Below are 13,460 nucleotides of genomic sequence, written 5' to 3'. Positions count from 1 at the left end.
TTGGTCCAGTGAAACTGGAACGTTTGGTTCCAGAGTAATCTGCCCTCAAAGAACATGAACAGCCATGAAATTACATTTCAAAAATAAAAAAATTGGTTTACATGCAATATCTCTGAAACTGATTGGCCGATATGGACTAGCCTGGTATCATATTGAAGGCCCAGCAATTTGGAATGGAAATGATTTTGGTCCCGTGAAACTGGGCCGTTTGGTTCCAGAGAAATCTGTACTCAAACAACATGAACAGCCATGAAATTACATTTCGGAAATGAAAAAAAAAATTGGTTTACCCGCAATATCTCTAGAACCAATGAACCCATATGGACCAGGTACTAGATTGAAGGCCCAGCAATTTGAGTTAGACTGAGATCAACCACAAGCTTCTGCGACGCCAGGGGGGAACTGGCAGCCGCCGGAACCGGGTGGGGGGTAGGAATTGACGGGTCCCGTATTATCCTATGGGGAAAAAAACGTTACAGCTTTGCCAGGCGATATCTCCGGTTCCTGGGAGGCTAGAGACACAGGGCTGGGCTCGTTGGAAAGCCCTGGTCCTCAGCTACAAAAATAATGACAGGGGGGCACGTGCCCGGGTGCCCCCCCCCCTGAATCCGCCACTGCCTGCCGCAAAGAAGCATAAATATACCTCATCAAAGCTGGTTACTCAACACTGTGTTTATGTGGCCTCTGAGCTTTGTGTGGAATTGTGGATCTTTTTTAAAAGCTGCGCCCAAAGTAAAAATATATAAAGTATGACTTAACAGCGTGTACACTGACCCTTCTATCTGTTTCAATCTATTTTATTTTTTTGCTATGGCTAAGTACAGAGCAAAGAATAATATAAGCAATCACTATTGAAGGTGACGTTTTAATGTACATTGGGCCTACTTTGGCATCAGTTATAGTTCTGCAAAGATTAGAACTAGCAAAACAGGATGGGTTTCATTCACGTGACCTGGCCATTTCCTGAAGCAATAAAAAGTTTCACGAGGTTGCTATGGGGGTTGCACAGTGGTCAGATTTACCAAACTCGAAATGTGAAGCCACCACAGCAAATGCCATCTGAAGATGGTTTTATTTGCAGTACCCCAAGGACTACATTTTGCAAAAACTACTGGGGAGATAGCTCCTCTGGAACCCTGCCACAGCAATGGCTGCCACACATGTAGTGATTAGAAGACCGCACATAAGCAGTGGTCCTGTTAAATGAGTAAAAAGACCACTGATGCAGTGGCTTACATTACGCCATCATGCCCTGGGTCCACATCACCTTCTAGTGAAAATAATATCCTGTGGCGAGCGAGGTGAGGGACTGTGCCCGATGCGTTTGAGCGAAGCGACCCGCAAAGGTACAGTGCAGCCTAAATAAAATAAATTAACCTTCAACAAATTTAGATTGGAAAAAAAACTGCAAATGCTCTAAGACACGGGTGTCAAACACAAGGCCCAAGGCCAAATCCGGCCCGCCAGACCTCGTCATGTGGCCCGCACGAGGAGATAGCACGCAGGGGCAGTGTGTCTAAAACAGGAGTGCTGCGGGCCACGTCCACGTCCGCGGCCGCCTTACCTGTTCCTCCACTGTCGGCGGCCATGTTCCTGTAGGCACATATGTATGCGGCTACAGAAACATGTCCGACGGCCTCCACGGCTACGTGGAGGAGGGCCCGGCCGCCTGTTCCCTCTGATGCCCGGCAGTGACAGACACTGGGTGGGGACGTCATGACGATGACGCCGCCCGCCCATGCGTCTATAGAGAAGTAGGAGCAGGCAGGGAAGCTGGACCGGGAGTCGGGGACAGTGTGGCCGCAGCAAGCAGTGAAGAAAAGCTGGAAGCCGCAGCAGGACAGACGGAGAAACAGTAAGTGAGGATGAGGATCACACTCACAATAAAATATATATATATATCTGCTGTTTCCTGAGGTGTCCCCGTGTATAATAATAATAATGCCATGACACCACAGGCTGCTCCTCCTGTATAATCATTTATGTGTCATGGCATTACTTTTATTATATTATACAGGGGGAGCAGTCTGTGGTGTCATGGCATTATTATTATACAGGGGGAGCAGCCTGTGGTGTCATGGCATTCATTTTATATTATACAGGGGGAGCAGCCTGTGGTGTCATGGCATTATAATTATACAGGGGGACCTACAGATACAACCGGCCCTTTGAGGGTGACCAAACTGCTGATGCGGCCCCCGATGAATTTGAGTTTGACACCCCTGCTCTAAGGGCATCCAAGAACTTCCGCCCTCACATCTCACATCCAGGTCCTCTCCACAAAGGTGATCTAAGGGCCCATTTATCATTTAATGTTTGCAGCTAACCCCTGAAAACTGGTGTTTTCGGGCGTTAGCGGCAAATCATAAGTATCCCCCAAATGTATAAGGAGGGACAGCAACAGGAATATCCGATCCCTCCTGCTCCGCCGGCAGCTGCATCACCAATCATCTATATATAGGTCTAGTATCCTTTGTGTGTCTCCAAAACTGCTATCTCAGTGGCAAACGCAGGATTTTCAGAAAGGGGTTTCCAGAGGGGCGGAGCAAAGCACAGAGATGGACACTTAGGTGACCCAGTATATGCCGGGTCAGTTAAAGTATTATAGATAGACCAAATGTATATAAATAATAATATACATATATATATATATATATATATATACAGGTCGAGTATCCCGTATCCGAATATCCGTTATCCGAATTATTCCGAAATACGGACATTCCAGAAAGTGAAAAAAATTATTTTTTTTTGCTAAAAACTCACTGGGGACATATGTAACAGCATCACTGGGGACATGATATGTAACTGGCACTATATATGTGCAAGACAATGATTGCTTGGCATTCAAATTCAGTGCTGAGATAGTACACACATTTTGTTTCACGTTTTGAAACCTTGTTTTTTGAACAATTAAAATATGTTTGTGTGTATTTTATGTGGTAATAAAATATATTTGTGTGTATATTATGTGTTTATACAGCATAAATGCAAGATACTTCAAAATACATCATCGAAATATTAAAATATTCCGAAATACGGAATAATCCGTTATCCAAAATTCTCCTGGTCCCGAGCATTTTGGATACGGGATACTCAACCTGTATATATATACATATACATAACAGCAGTGTAGACTCCTGGGCATAGCAATGTATTGGGGCCCCTACCGATCCTCCAGCGGTAGGGGTGGGGGAAGCTTTTATGTCCCGCGGGTGGTAGGGGGTATTATATCAACCGCTCAGCATGTAGGGCCTGGATCAGTAATTTCCACTAATTACCCCTTTACTGCACAGATGGTGGGAAATGGGGTGGGATAGATCTTAGATTTTAATGGAATTACAAACTAGAGAATCCCACCTACCAAATGGTACGGGGACTAGGGGATCAGAGTTCAGGAGGCAAAACAATCTGCAAACGAGATTACAAAACTACATACCAGGTGTGTGGAGCTGGAGCAGTAACCAGCTGCTGGAAGGCTGATATCTCTGGTTCTGAGAACAGCAGAGACAAGCTACTAGTGTCCATCAAAGGGGAAGAGTCTCAGCTTTTGGAATATACCCTCAGAAAAACTCTAAGTCAGACAGAACCTGAAATATCTGACTGGGAACAGCAATTAACAGGCTTGGATGGGGACCACTGCTTTGAAGTCAGATATCTCCGGTTCCCAAGGGCCGATTTTTAAAATTCTTGTACCCATGGAAAGAGGGGACCCTCAGCTTTCAGCTTAGGGCCCTTAGACTCCTGGGGGGGTTTCTGGGTACTCAGAAACCCCCCCTGCGTGCGCTACTGCATCTGGCAACAAGTCAAACTATATGTCTTTCTGTCACACACATGCACAAACACAGAGACAATCACAAGGTAGCAGACTAGCTTTCACTTTCAGTGGGCTTACTTGTAGGTCAATATATATATATTATATATATAGATATATATCAATATTGGGCAGCACTGCATGGGGTCTCTGGGCTACCGCCATTCTGAGATGTCAGTATCCCGTATGCCACTGGCACAGACCGCACTACGAGTGGGGGTCAGTGCTCACTGCGCATGCGCAGACACCCATCTGAGTCCATTGCAGGGACGGGCTCCTTCCGTTCCGGAGTCCTGTCCCTCTGTGCGCAGGGAGATACATCCCAGAATTGTATTGCATATTACAATGCAATCCTGGGCAGAAATAATCCACCCAGATAGTGTTATATAGGCGATCCTTCTTAAATGGGCCCCCTAGTCTATACCAGGAGAAAAGCAGCATGTCCCTTGGCAGGAAGTGAAGCAACGTCTGACTCATGCCCGAGTGCCCTGCAACGATGCATCTATAACGGGTGCAGCGTGCCCCCCTGTACAAGTGATTTCCAGAAATGTGGCACCATAGTTACAGGAAAATCAGCAATGATATGGCACATCTGCCGAATGTAGCTGACTGGTACTGAGACAGGTACTGTGGTACCTTCTTCATAGCACAATGGTGACAGGCAATAGGTCCCAAACATCTGCTCATGGGCTGCACATTATTATGATGGTGTCTGGAAATGTTACATATGGCTTGGTATTAGTGAATGCCAGCATCAGTTATACATAAAGGAACTTATTAGTATTACATGTGCACTGAACACAGTATACACAGCAGTGACTGGTGCAGACTAGAGCAGGATCTCACAGCAGAGAAAGACCCTCACCTACTGACTTCTGCAATTACAGCCGGGCCTACCATTGAGCTGTATGGACGCAGCGCCCCCGTGTGGCTCATAAGCGCATTGCGACCACTCTGACATCTCGCGTTGTCTGCTGCTTGCCCGGAACAGCTGTGTGATCTCTACACATTCCTCGGTTTGCCTCTGGCAGGGTATTTATCACAATTCGATAACAGCAGCAGCAACAGTTTCTTCTATCCCGGCTCTCTGACGCTGAAGGGCCATGTGCGGAGAGTGTGTGCAGCAGGAGTACCCGGACCGGGTGAGAGCAATACGGGTGTCATTGCCACTGAGGGCTCCCTACTGTCAGGGACAGTCCCAACTTTTCTGGGTTTGTGATTGGGCGTGTCTGTGCCTGGGTAAAACTATCAGCCATCAGGTGGCAGTGGCCCATCCATGTGATACAGGCAGAGGCCTGTTATATCACTGTATCTGGGAGAGAGGAGATGATGGAGGTTGTAGTACCAGGAGCATGATGGGTGCACAGTGCATGGGAGATGGTGCATTATAGGTATGGGAGCGGAATCTGCTCTACTGCAAATGCTGCCGGACAAGACGGTGCTCATAGTGTACTACCATGGTGGGGTTATGGCATCTTACATCAGCCTATTGATCAGGGGCAATGCCAGAAGTTGATCAGGGGCAGTGCCAGGACTTTGTGGGCCCTATAGTAACACTTTGAAGGGGCGCCTGTCCCAATGCTTGTAGAGACCCATCTCCGCAGCACTTGTTCATTTTATGCCCCCATAGTAGCGCCCTAGTTTATATTATGAACTGTAATAGGGGATACATACAGATAACTGGCAGTCAGAATCCCAACAGGGGTCACGTAAGTACGCTTGCCCTCCCTTCAAGCAACCTAGCCCTACCTCCCCTCCACCCCCCACCCCCCCGCAGCCTGACCCTAAACCTCCTTGATAACCCCTAACTCCCGCACCCCACTGCCTAAACATAACCCCCCACCCCACAGCCTGTCCCTACTCTTCTAAGTGCCTAACCTCCACCTACAGCATAACCCCCCCCCCCACACACACACACACAGTTTAACCTTAAATCCCCCCACACCCAGATGTGATGTCTGACAGATCGGGCAGTGTGTATTGGGAACAAGCTGCTCATCTGTAGATGTATATTCTAGGGGTATGGGTAAAAACCGGACCTAGACAACACCCGGACTGCCAGACTGGACATCAAAATCTGCAGTCCAGAGCTTGTAGTGTACGGTCTTGGGGGTGTCGTGACAGCTGTCACCAGGGAGAGGAGGAAGGGGAGAATAAAGCCTCCCTGTATGGTCCGGGCATGTAGCAAAAACCGAATCGGTCCGGACAACACGGGGTGGCTGTAATCTCCCCTTCCCCATGTCCCTGGTGAAAGCAATCACAGGCATCCCCAGGACGGGACCTCCGGACTGCAGATTTTGATGTCTGGTCCAGTGGTCCGGGGTCTTGTACGGGTCCGTATTTTTAAATAGTCCCATATTCTATTGTGTACCCATCCTTACTCCTGATTCAGAATCAGCTTCAGTATATGCTACATACACAATCCAATCATTTGGAAACCCACTAGATAATTATATATAAAATCTTTACACAAACCTGCATTTTGAGATTTCCACATTATTTTTCAAACTATCGGGTAAATTTGCTAAGATAGAATAGGATTGGTTGCTAAGGGCAACATCCTATCTTCAATAGAACTCCTATCTTAGTAAATGTACCCCTAAGGTATTTCTGACAGTCGGAAATATCAGCATACACCTATTTAATGTGCCCTTTTTTGGCTGCATTGTCGCCCATGCAGACTTAACTTTTTTACAAGTTGAAACACTATTGTGGCACTAAAGTTTCAAATCTGCCGCCGTTTCCGCCAATCTACTGCCATTTTCGCCAATCAACACAGCCAGAAACATTGAATCGGTCCAATGTAAATTCGACCTGTTCTTGTTGAAGAGTGTCAATATTTCCAACTGTTGGAAATTTCGGCATGCATTGAATACCCCCCCAAAGTGTTGAAGTTTGGTTAATGGCCTCTGACAATTGTGCGATGTACATTTCTACTATTCTGTCAGTGTAGCCTCCCAAACCCTAAAGGCCCCCATACATTAGGCCGACTTGTCCTAAGGACAGGTCGGGCCCAATTCTCCTCCGAGCCGCCCAGCAGCTCCCCGGGAGGCTCACATACAATTTAGGACTTGATGTGCCATTTTTTTACATGTGATAAATCGCATGCGATTTATCACATGTCAAAAAAAATAAAAAATGGGGAGCTGCAGGGCGGTGAGGAGCAGTGGGGGCGGGCGACGGCGGCTCTGAAATGAGTGGCCGGTGGGGGGTGCCGGTGAGGAAGCAGTGCAGCGGCAATCAGAACAGTGGGGTGGGTGGCGGTAATCCGAACAGATGGGCAGGCGGCGGTAATCAGAACAGTGGGGCGGGCGACTGTGATCAGAACAGTGGGGCGGGCGGCGGAGATCATCAGTGTTCAGCGCCGGCTATTACATCTTTAAAATAATGTGGCAAATGACCCTCTGGCTTTTGATTGGCTGAGATAGAGCACTCTCAGCCAATCAGCGACCACCGAGGGAGGCCGCTGATTGGCTGAGAGTGCTCTATCTCAGCCAATCATTAGCTGGGCAGTCATTTGACACGTTATTTTAAAGATGTAATTGCCGCTGCGGTGCTGGACACTGATGATCTCCGCCGCCCGCCCCACTGTTCTGATCACCTCACGGGCACCCCCCACTGCACCCGCCAGCCACTCATTTAAGAGCAGCCGCTGCCCGCCCGCTGCAGGAGGTCGGACGTGATCGGACATGCTGCACGTCCGACCTCCTGATCCACAGGACAGCGCATCCGATCAGATCAATTGTTAATCACATGCGATTTTGGCCCAATTTCACGCAATTTATCAGCCCAAGTGCTGAAATCGCATGGAATCGGTCCAAAATCGAATAGTGTATGGGGGCCTTAATACTCCTACTTCTCAAGCTCGCTGCCTAGGTGTTATCCTTAACTCTGAACTTTTCTTTGTTCCCCACATCCAATCTGTCTCAAAATCATGCCACATGCACCTAAAAAACATATAAAAAATTCTCCCTTAGACACTGCAATAACTTTAATCCATTCTCTCATCATCTCACGCATTGATTATTGCAATAGTCTCCTTATTGGCCTTCCCCAATACAGACTCTCACCACTACAGTCCATTATGAATGCAGCTGCGAGGCTAATCTTCCTGGCCAGCCGTTCATCGTCTGCAAAGTTACTCTGTCAGTCACTTCATTGGTTACCTGTATTCTACCGTACTCAATACAAAATTCTACAAAGCCATAAACCACACTACACCAATATACATCTCTTCTCTTATCTCAAAATATCTTCCAACCCGACCTCTACGCTCCTCACAAGATCTGCGTCTCTCATCCACACTCATTACTCGCTCCCATTCCCGACTGCAGGACTTTCTACGGGCTGCACCCACTCTGTGGAATGCCCTCCCACGCACAATAAGACTCTCCTCCAGTCTCCAAACCTATAAGCGTTCCCTGAAAACTCACCTCTCCAGGCAAGCTTATCAAATTCCAGAACCAGCAACCTAATCCTTCATATACCGTTCCTATCTAACAACATCCCCACCGTACAGTCCACACATATCCAATCTTTCTTTTTCACATTTTCCATCCTCCTGACCCATGTCCAAACTGCTGGGTCACTGTATCATACAGCACACCAGGAACCTTGCATTCTGGTGGAATTAATGCAATAAAGATTACAGCAGGGCCCTTCTACCTTTTGACTGTCTGTAAATACTCTGTTTCTTGTATCATTGTCTCCTTTTGTAAAGCGCATTGGAATATGCTGCGCTATATAAGAACTGTTAATAAATAAAATAAATAAACCCTCCCACCTGCAGAGATTACGGAACCTGTGTATTACAGTGTGCAAACTCCACTAACCAAACAGAACTTGGCATAAAGAATCCAGATTTTATTTATTTATTAACAGATTCCTATATGGCGCAGCACTTTACAATATAATGCTGTGGGCCTGCTAGCTGTGAGAGGGTGGTCCATCTATATAATATTCCGATGGGAGTTCCATTGAAGATGGGATGGTTCATATGGGCAACCAATGATATTCTATTATCGTCTAGAAGATGCTTAATAAAAAAAAGAAGTAGATTCTGATTGGTTGCTATGGGCAACATTCTATCTTCGGTAGAATTCTCATCTTTGTAAATGTACCCCACACATTGGTAAATATATATTTTTGTTTTTACCTTGTAAGCAGGATTTTTAGAGGGGTCTTTCCAAATGCTTGATTCTAGAGCATAGGTGCTCATATGTGTGATGTGTATGATACATTATACATATCCAGGGCCATCTGGAAACACTAATATATTTTAAAGTGGATACGTGCATTGGCGGATTGGGGGGAGGGGGGCAGTGGTAATGTCATCTGTGCGCCCCCCTCCTTATTTGCCTAGTTGGCTAGTGTAAAATCCCAAGGGCATTTTAATTGCTCTGTATGTATAACTTGAAGTTGCAGCCTTCATATATATGATTTTGTATATGTTATAGGGTAGTACCTGTTTGGAGACGGGCTCCTTCTTGCTGAATTATGTCAGTTGTGCTAAGTGCAGTACTCGTGATTTTGTGCTCATCGCCAATAGAACGACAGATGAAGAGGATGGAGAAGAGATTATTACATTTGATCGTAAGTGCTGTCATTCTTCTCACATAAAATTCCAGAGCATTCTATACTGAACATTAGGACCGGCTTCTCTGGACCTCCTACTGTGCCCACTGACACAGCAACGGATTACTCAGGATGGCTGGGGAATTCACGCTGCTGTAGCCAGTAGTGAGTGCTGCACCCAAGGACACAGCCACTGGCATAAGCCTGCTAAGAAATATAATATAACTAGTTAAAAGACCCTCAAAATGACGGCTTCTGCAGTATACTTTCACTTTGAGCTGTGACCGTTTTTAGCCCACAAACTCCACCCCACTCCTAGTCTTCACAGCTCCTGCTCTCCATATCCAGCAAGCCTGAAATGGACAGTGTCCCTGCAAAAATTGCTTTCACTTTCTGTTATGATACCTTTTTAGCACACCAGGAGTAATTTTGGTCCATCAAGTGGCCTCTAGTGGTCACTGGTGATACTTCACCTCATAGAGGTTGAGAGCAGTTGGATATAGAGAGAGAGAGAGAGAGAGAGAGAGAGATGGATACATAGAAATTTGCATAGCCTCTTGATTGGCACTAAAAGATTACAAGCGATGAGGTGTACAGGATTGTTAGCCCAAGAAACAGCAAGAACGTCCACAGCAGCAGGAGTTGTAGTTCTCTTTGGTCTGCAGTGTTTGATTTGTCTTTAGCGATAACCACGTTCACAATTGCACAGTGCAGTCCGGCTTTTATCCACGCTGTACTAATAATATCCACTCTTCTGACGCTGCACAGCAGGTGCACCGGGCTTGTGTACTTCACAGTGCTGGAATGCCACACTGGCTGCAGGCACAGCAGCCTGAAATAGATCAGGCATCCGAATCATTGATCCTCATGCCAGTGCACCATCTCTGTTCACATTACAGCACACAGTAATATCCATCAGGCTGAAGACACGGCATGCAGCCATCTTGGCTCTGTGGCTGTTACTCCATGCTTGTATGTCAATAGGGGAGTTATGCTGGCATCAGGTCAATGAGCTTGCTCTCTTGGACATGTATTATAGGGCTGTGCTGTGAATGGGCTCCAATCAGCAGCTAAACATAAATTGGCTATTTATAAAGGTATTTCCATAGGTTATCCGTAAGCTGTCTTAAGGTCATGTGTGAACCGTTTTGGTGGAACCCTTTAGTGACTGAAATGTCTGGCCATAGCTTTGTATATGTAACGTCATACACATGTAACCGTGTAATCTGTATGCAGTGTTGGAAATCTAGCAATAATCGCAGCCATAAGTATGGTCCGTACCAGGGAGGCTACAAAATGGCTTCTCGCTGTGTGTGTGTGTGGGGGGGGGGGGGGGGGGGTTGAGCATACTTCAAAGATATCAATGTTGGGCGAATCCACTCTTACTATGTATTATCATTTATTTTCCAGACATGTGCAAAAATTGTCACCATGTGATCGCAAAGCATGAATATACCTTCAGCGTGGTGGATGAGTATCAGGTACAGTGCACTTGGGACCTCTATGTACAATTACAGTGGACATGCTGCGTAGTTACAATGGCTGACAGTACAAATGTTAGGAATACATTAGTTATTCCTGTTGGGGGGGGGGGGGGGTTACTTACAAATGCTATATTAACACTGGGATATATTTAGGAAAAGCTGACATTGCTTCTCAGTGGGTTGGAGCTGAAACTTTAAAGCAGTGGTGGCCAAACCTGTCCTCAAGACTGTTCTGTCCCGTTCGTGACTGAGTTAGGCCCCTAGTGTAGTCTTCCCCAGCCCTCATTGGTACAGAAGAGCAGCATCCGCTGTCTCTCACTCATTCTTCAGCTGCCTCTTCTTCTACTTTTTATTCTGGAGCCCAGAAAACTGTTGCCAAAAAAGAAGTCAACCTATTCATAAGGTATATGGGGCGTGATTCCAAATTATACGCAGTGCCCATATTTGCGCAACTAAGCGATTATCGGAATACTAATTGAGAGCAGTGTGTCATAACGGTACTTGTTTCCTAGCACGGCGCCCACGATTTTCATCTTATGCCATAGTTTCGATCGCATCGCATGCGACCTGATGTGATCAGACACAATTTAATTGTACAGGCACCTTGATGGGTGATTACTATGTTAAATGCACCCCCATTGTTAATGCCACCCCCACTATGAACGCCAACCCGTGGCAAACGCAGCGAGCCCGCGAGGGGTGGCGGAACGCGTCCTCCGACCTTTTCATACCCCCACTATCCACGTCGGCGCGCCACACTATATAAAATCAACTCCACGCCGACGTGGATAGTGGGGGTATGAAAAGGTCGGAGGACGCGTACCGCCACCCCTCGCGGGCTTGCTGCGCTCGCCACGCTTCGGGTTGGTGTTGATAGTGGGGGTGGCGTTCACAATGGGGAGGCATTTAACATAGTAATCACCAATCAGGGTGCCTGTACAATTAAAAATCGCATCGCATGCCATTGTAATGGCATGCGATGCAACGCGATATTAAAATTGTACAGTTTGGGTCTTAGGACCCGAAAATCATGTCCCATCGCATCCCTTAATTAGTGGTATGCGATGGCATACGATGGGCGCCGTGCTAGGAAACAAGTACCGTCATAACTGTCACTTAGGCATGTCTCTGAGTATAACTGTTATCACACTTGCAGAATACATGTCATCAGCGTTGCACCACTGGCGGCCATGCGAGTGGTACAGGAGTAACAATGTACCGCATGCGTCCAAACGATGTAAATATTATTTTCCCATTTAGCAGTGTGTGTGTACGCTCAATTTAGTTGGTTCTGAGCTCAATGGGAAATAAAGTTGAAACGACTGATGTGTACCCTGCTTAGGACACATACTAATAACTATTAGCAAGCTAACATATCAATTGGACTGCATAAGATACGAGTCGCATGCTGCCTGCAGAGGCTGTAGTGCTACAGTACTTGTGTGACTGGCACGATTTTGGTGCCTGCTCCGTGCTGGGGAACAGAGTGAATAAGATCACATGGTTAGACTGCATATTAGGGAATTTGCTGCGTTATAAGAAGCCTTGTACTCGCATTATTATTTATTAACAGTTTCTTATATAACCGTAGCCTTGGACAGAGCTTCTAGCTCGAATTGGCTTCTGAAATTTCATCCTTCACCCGTGGCCTCCTCACATGGGGGGTCTAGTCCATTCTTTCTGACAAAATCCTTCTTAGATGGACAAAACCATGTGCACTGCGGGTGGGGCAGGTGTTACTTGTGCAGAGAGAATTAGATTTGGGTGGGGTTTTACTTCAAAGTGATATCTATATTGAAGTGTAAAATCATGCAGTCAGTATTTTCCCTGCACAGAAACAAAATAACTCACCCAAATCTAATTCTCTCTGCACATGTTACATCTGCCCCCCTGCAGTGCACATGGTTTTGTCCATCTAAGAAGGATTTTGTCAGAAAGAATGAACTAGAATAAACCCCTTTGTTCTAAGTTATGAAGGCGGCCATTGTACCTTAACTCTGCCTGTGTTTTATTTCAGGAGTACACCATGCTCTGCATGCTGTGTGGCAGAGCTGAAGACTCGGTCAGCGTTCTGCCGGATGACCCGCGACAGATGGCTCCTCTCTTCTAGACACATTATTATTATATCGCTACATAGTTTTATATATGTTTTCCTATATTTTTATTGTTTTTGTGAAGTATAATACGTCAGTAAAATTTGAACTTGAACCAACGGAAATTCCTTGAGTATTATTCCATTTCGTGTTAGTTTATAGAAGCCGTGCTCTGCTCCCTATGGAGTGAGTTTCACATACTCACAGGGTGGTCCGGGGGGCAGCTGCAGGGGAAAGTGGGCGGGTCGGTGCTGATATCACATGATGTCAGCACCCGCACCATTTATGGCGATCTGCAAGCGGAACAGAAGTCAGTTTCATTCGATGGAGTGGGACCATCGAATGATTTCTCTCAGGTGTTCAGCGGGGTGACGCTGACCTGTTCATTAGGCTGCAAGTATACACGGCCTAGCGATCCCGTCCGAATCAGGCCCTATGTGTATTGCACAGCCAACGCAAGATGGCTGAACGTCGCCTCTCAGACACATCGCTGGT

General features: G+C 46.5%; 1 protein-coding gene across 1 annotated transcript; it reads left to right on the top strand.

Annotated features, from left to right (window-relative positions):
* The first annotated feature begins 4,764 nt into the window (after positions 1 to 4,764).
* CHURC1 (churchill domain containing 1) lies at positions 4,765 to 13,084 on the top strand. Its single transcript, XM_083166205.1, has 4 exons — positions 4,765 to 4,956; positions 9,271 to 9,406; positions 10,799 to 10,869; positions 12,890 to 13,084. Exons 1-4 carry the CDS (start codon positions 4,918 to 4,920, stop codon positions 12,980 to 12,982), a joined length of 339 nt encoding a protein of 112 aa, XP_083022331.1. The 5' UTR covers positions 4,765 to 4,917; the 3' UTR covers positions 12,983 to 13,084.
* The last annotated feature ends 376 nt before the right edge of the window (positions 13,085 to 13,460 follow it).

The sequence above is a fragment of the Crinia signifera genome, chromosome 12 (genome assembly GCF_055691185.1).
Source record: "Crinia signifera chromosome 12, ASM5569118v1, whole genome shotgun sequence".
NCBI lineage: Eukaryota > Metazoa > Chordata > Amphibia > Anura > Myobatrachidae > Crinia > Crinia signifera.
This window is presented reverse-complemented; position numbering and strand designations above follow the sequence as displayed.

Bases quoted from the DNA above. Each gene is read 5' to 3' on its own strand.
- CHURC1 (XM_083166205.1), top strand. From the start codon at position 4,918: ATGTGCGGAGAGTGTGTGCAGCAGGAGTACCCGGACCGG. The intron at 4,957-9,270 runs GTGAGAGCAATA...TATATGTTATAG, and splicing joins AGCAGGAGTACCCGGACCGG to GGTAGTACCTGTTTGGAGAC. The intron at 9,407-10,798 runs GTAAGTGCTGTC...TTTATTTTCCAG, and splicing joins AGAGATTATTACATTTGATC to ACATGTGCAAAAATTGTCAC.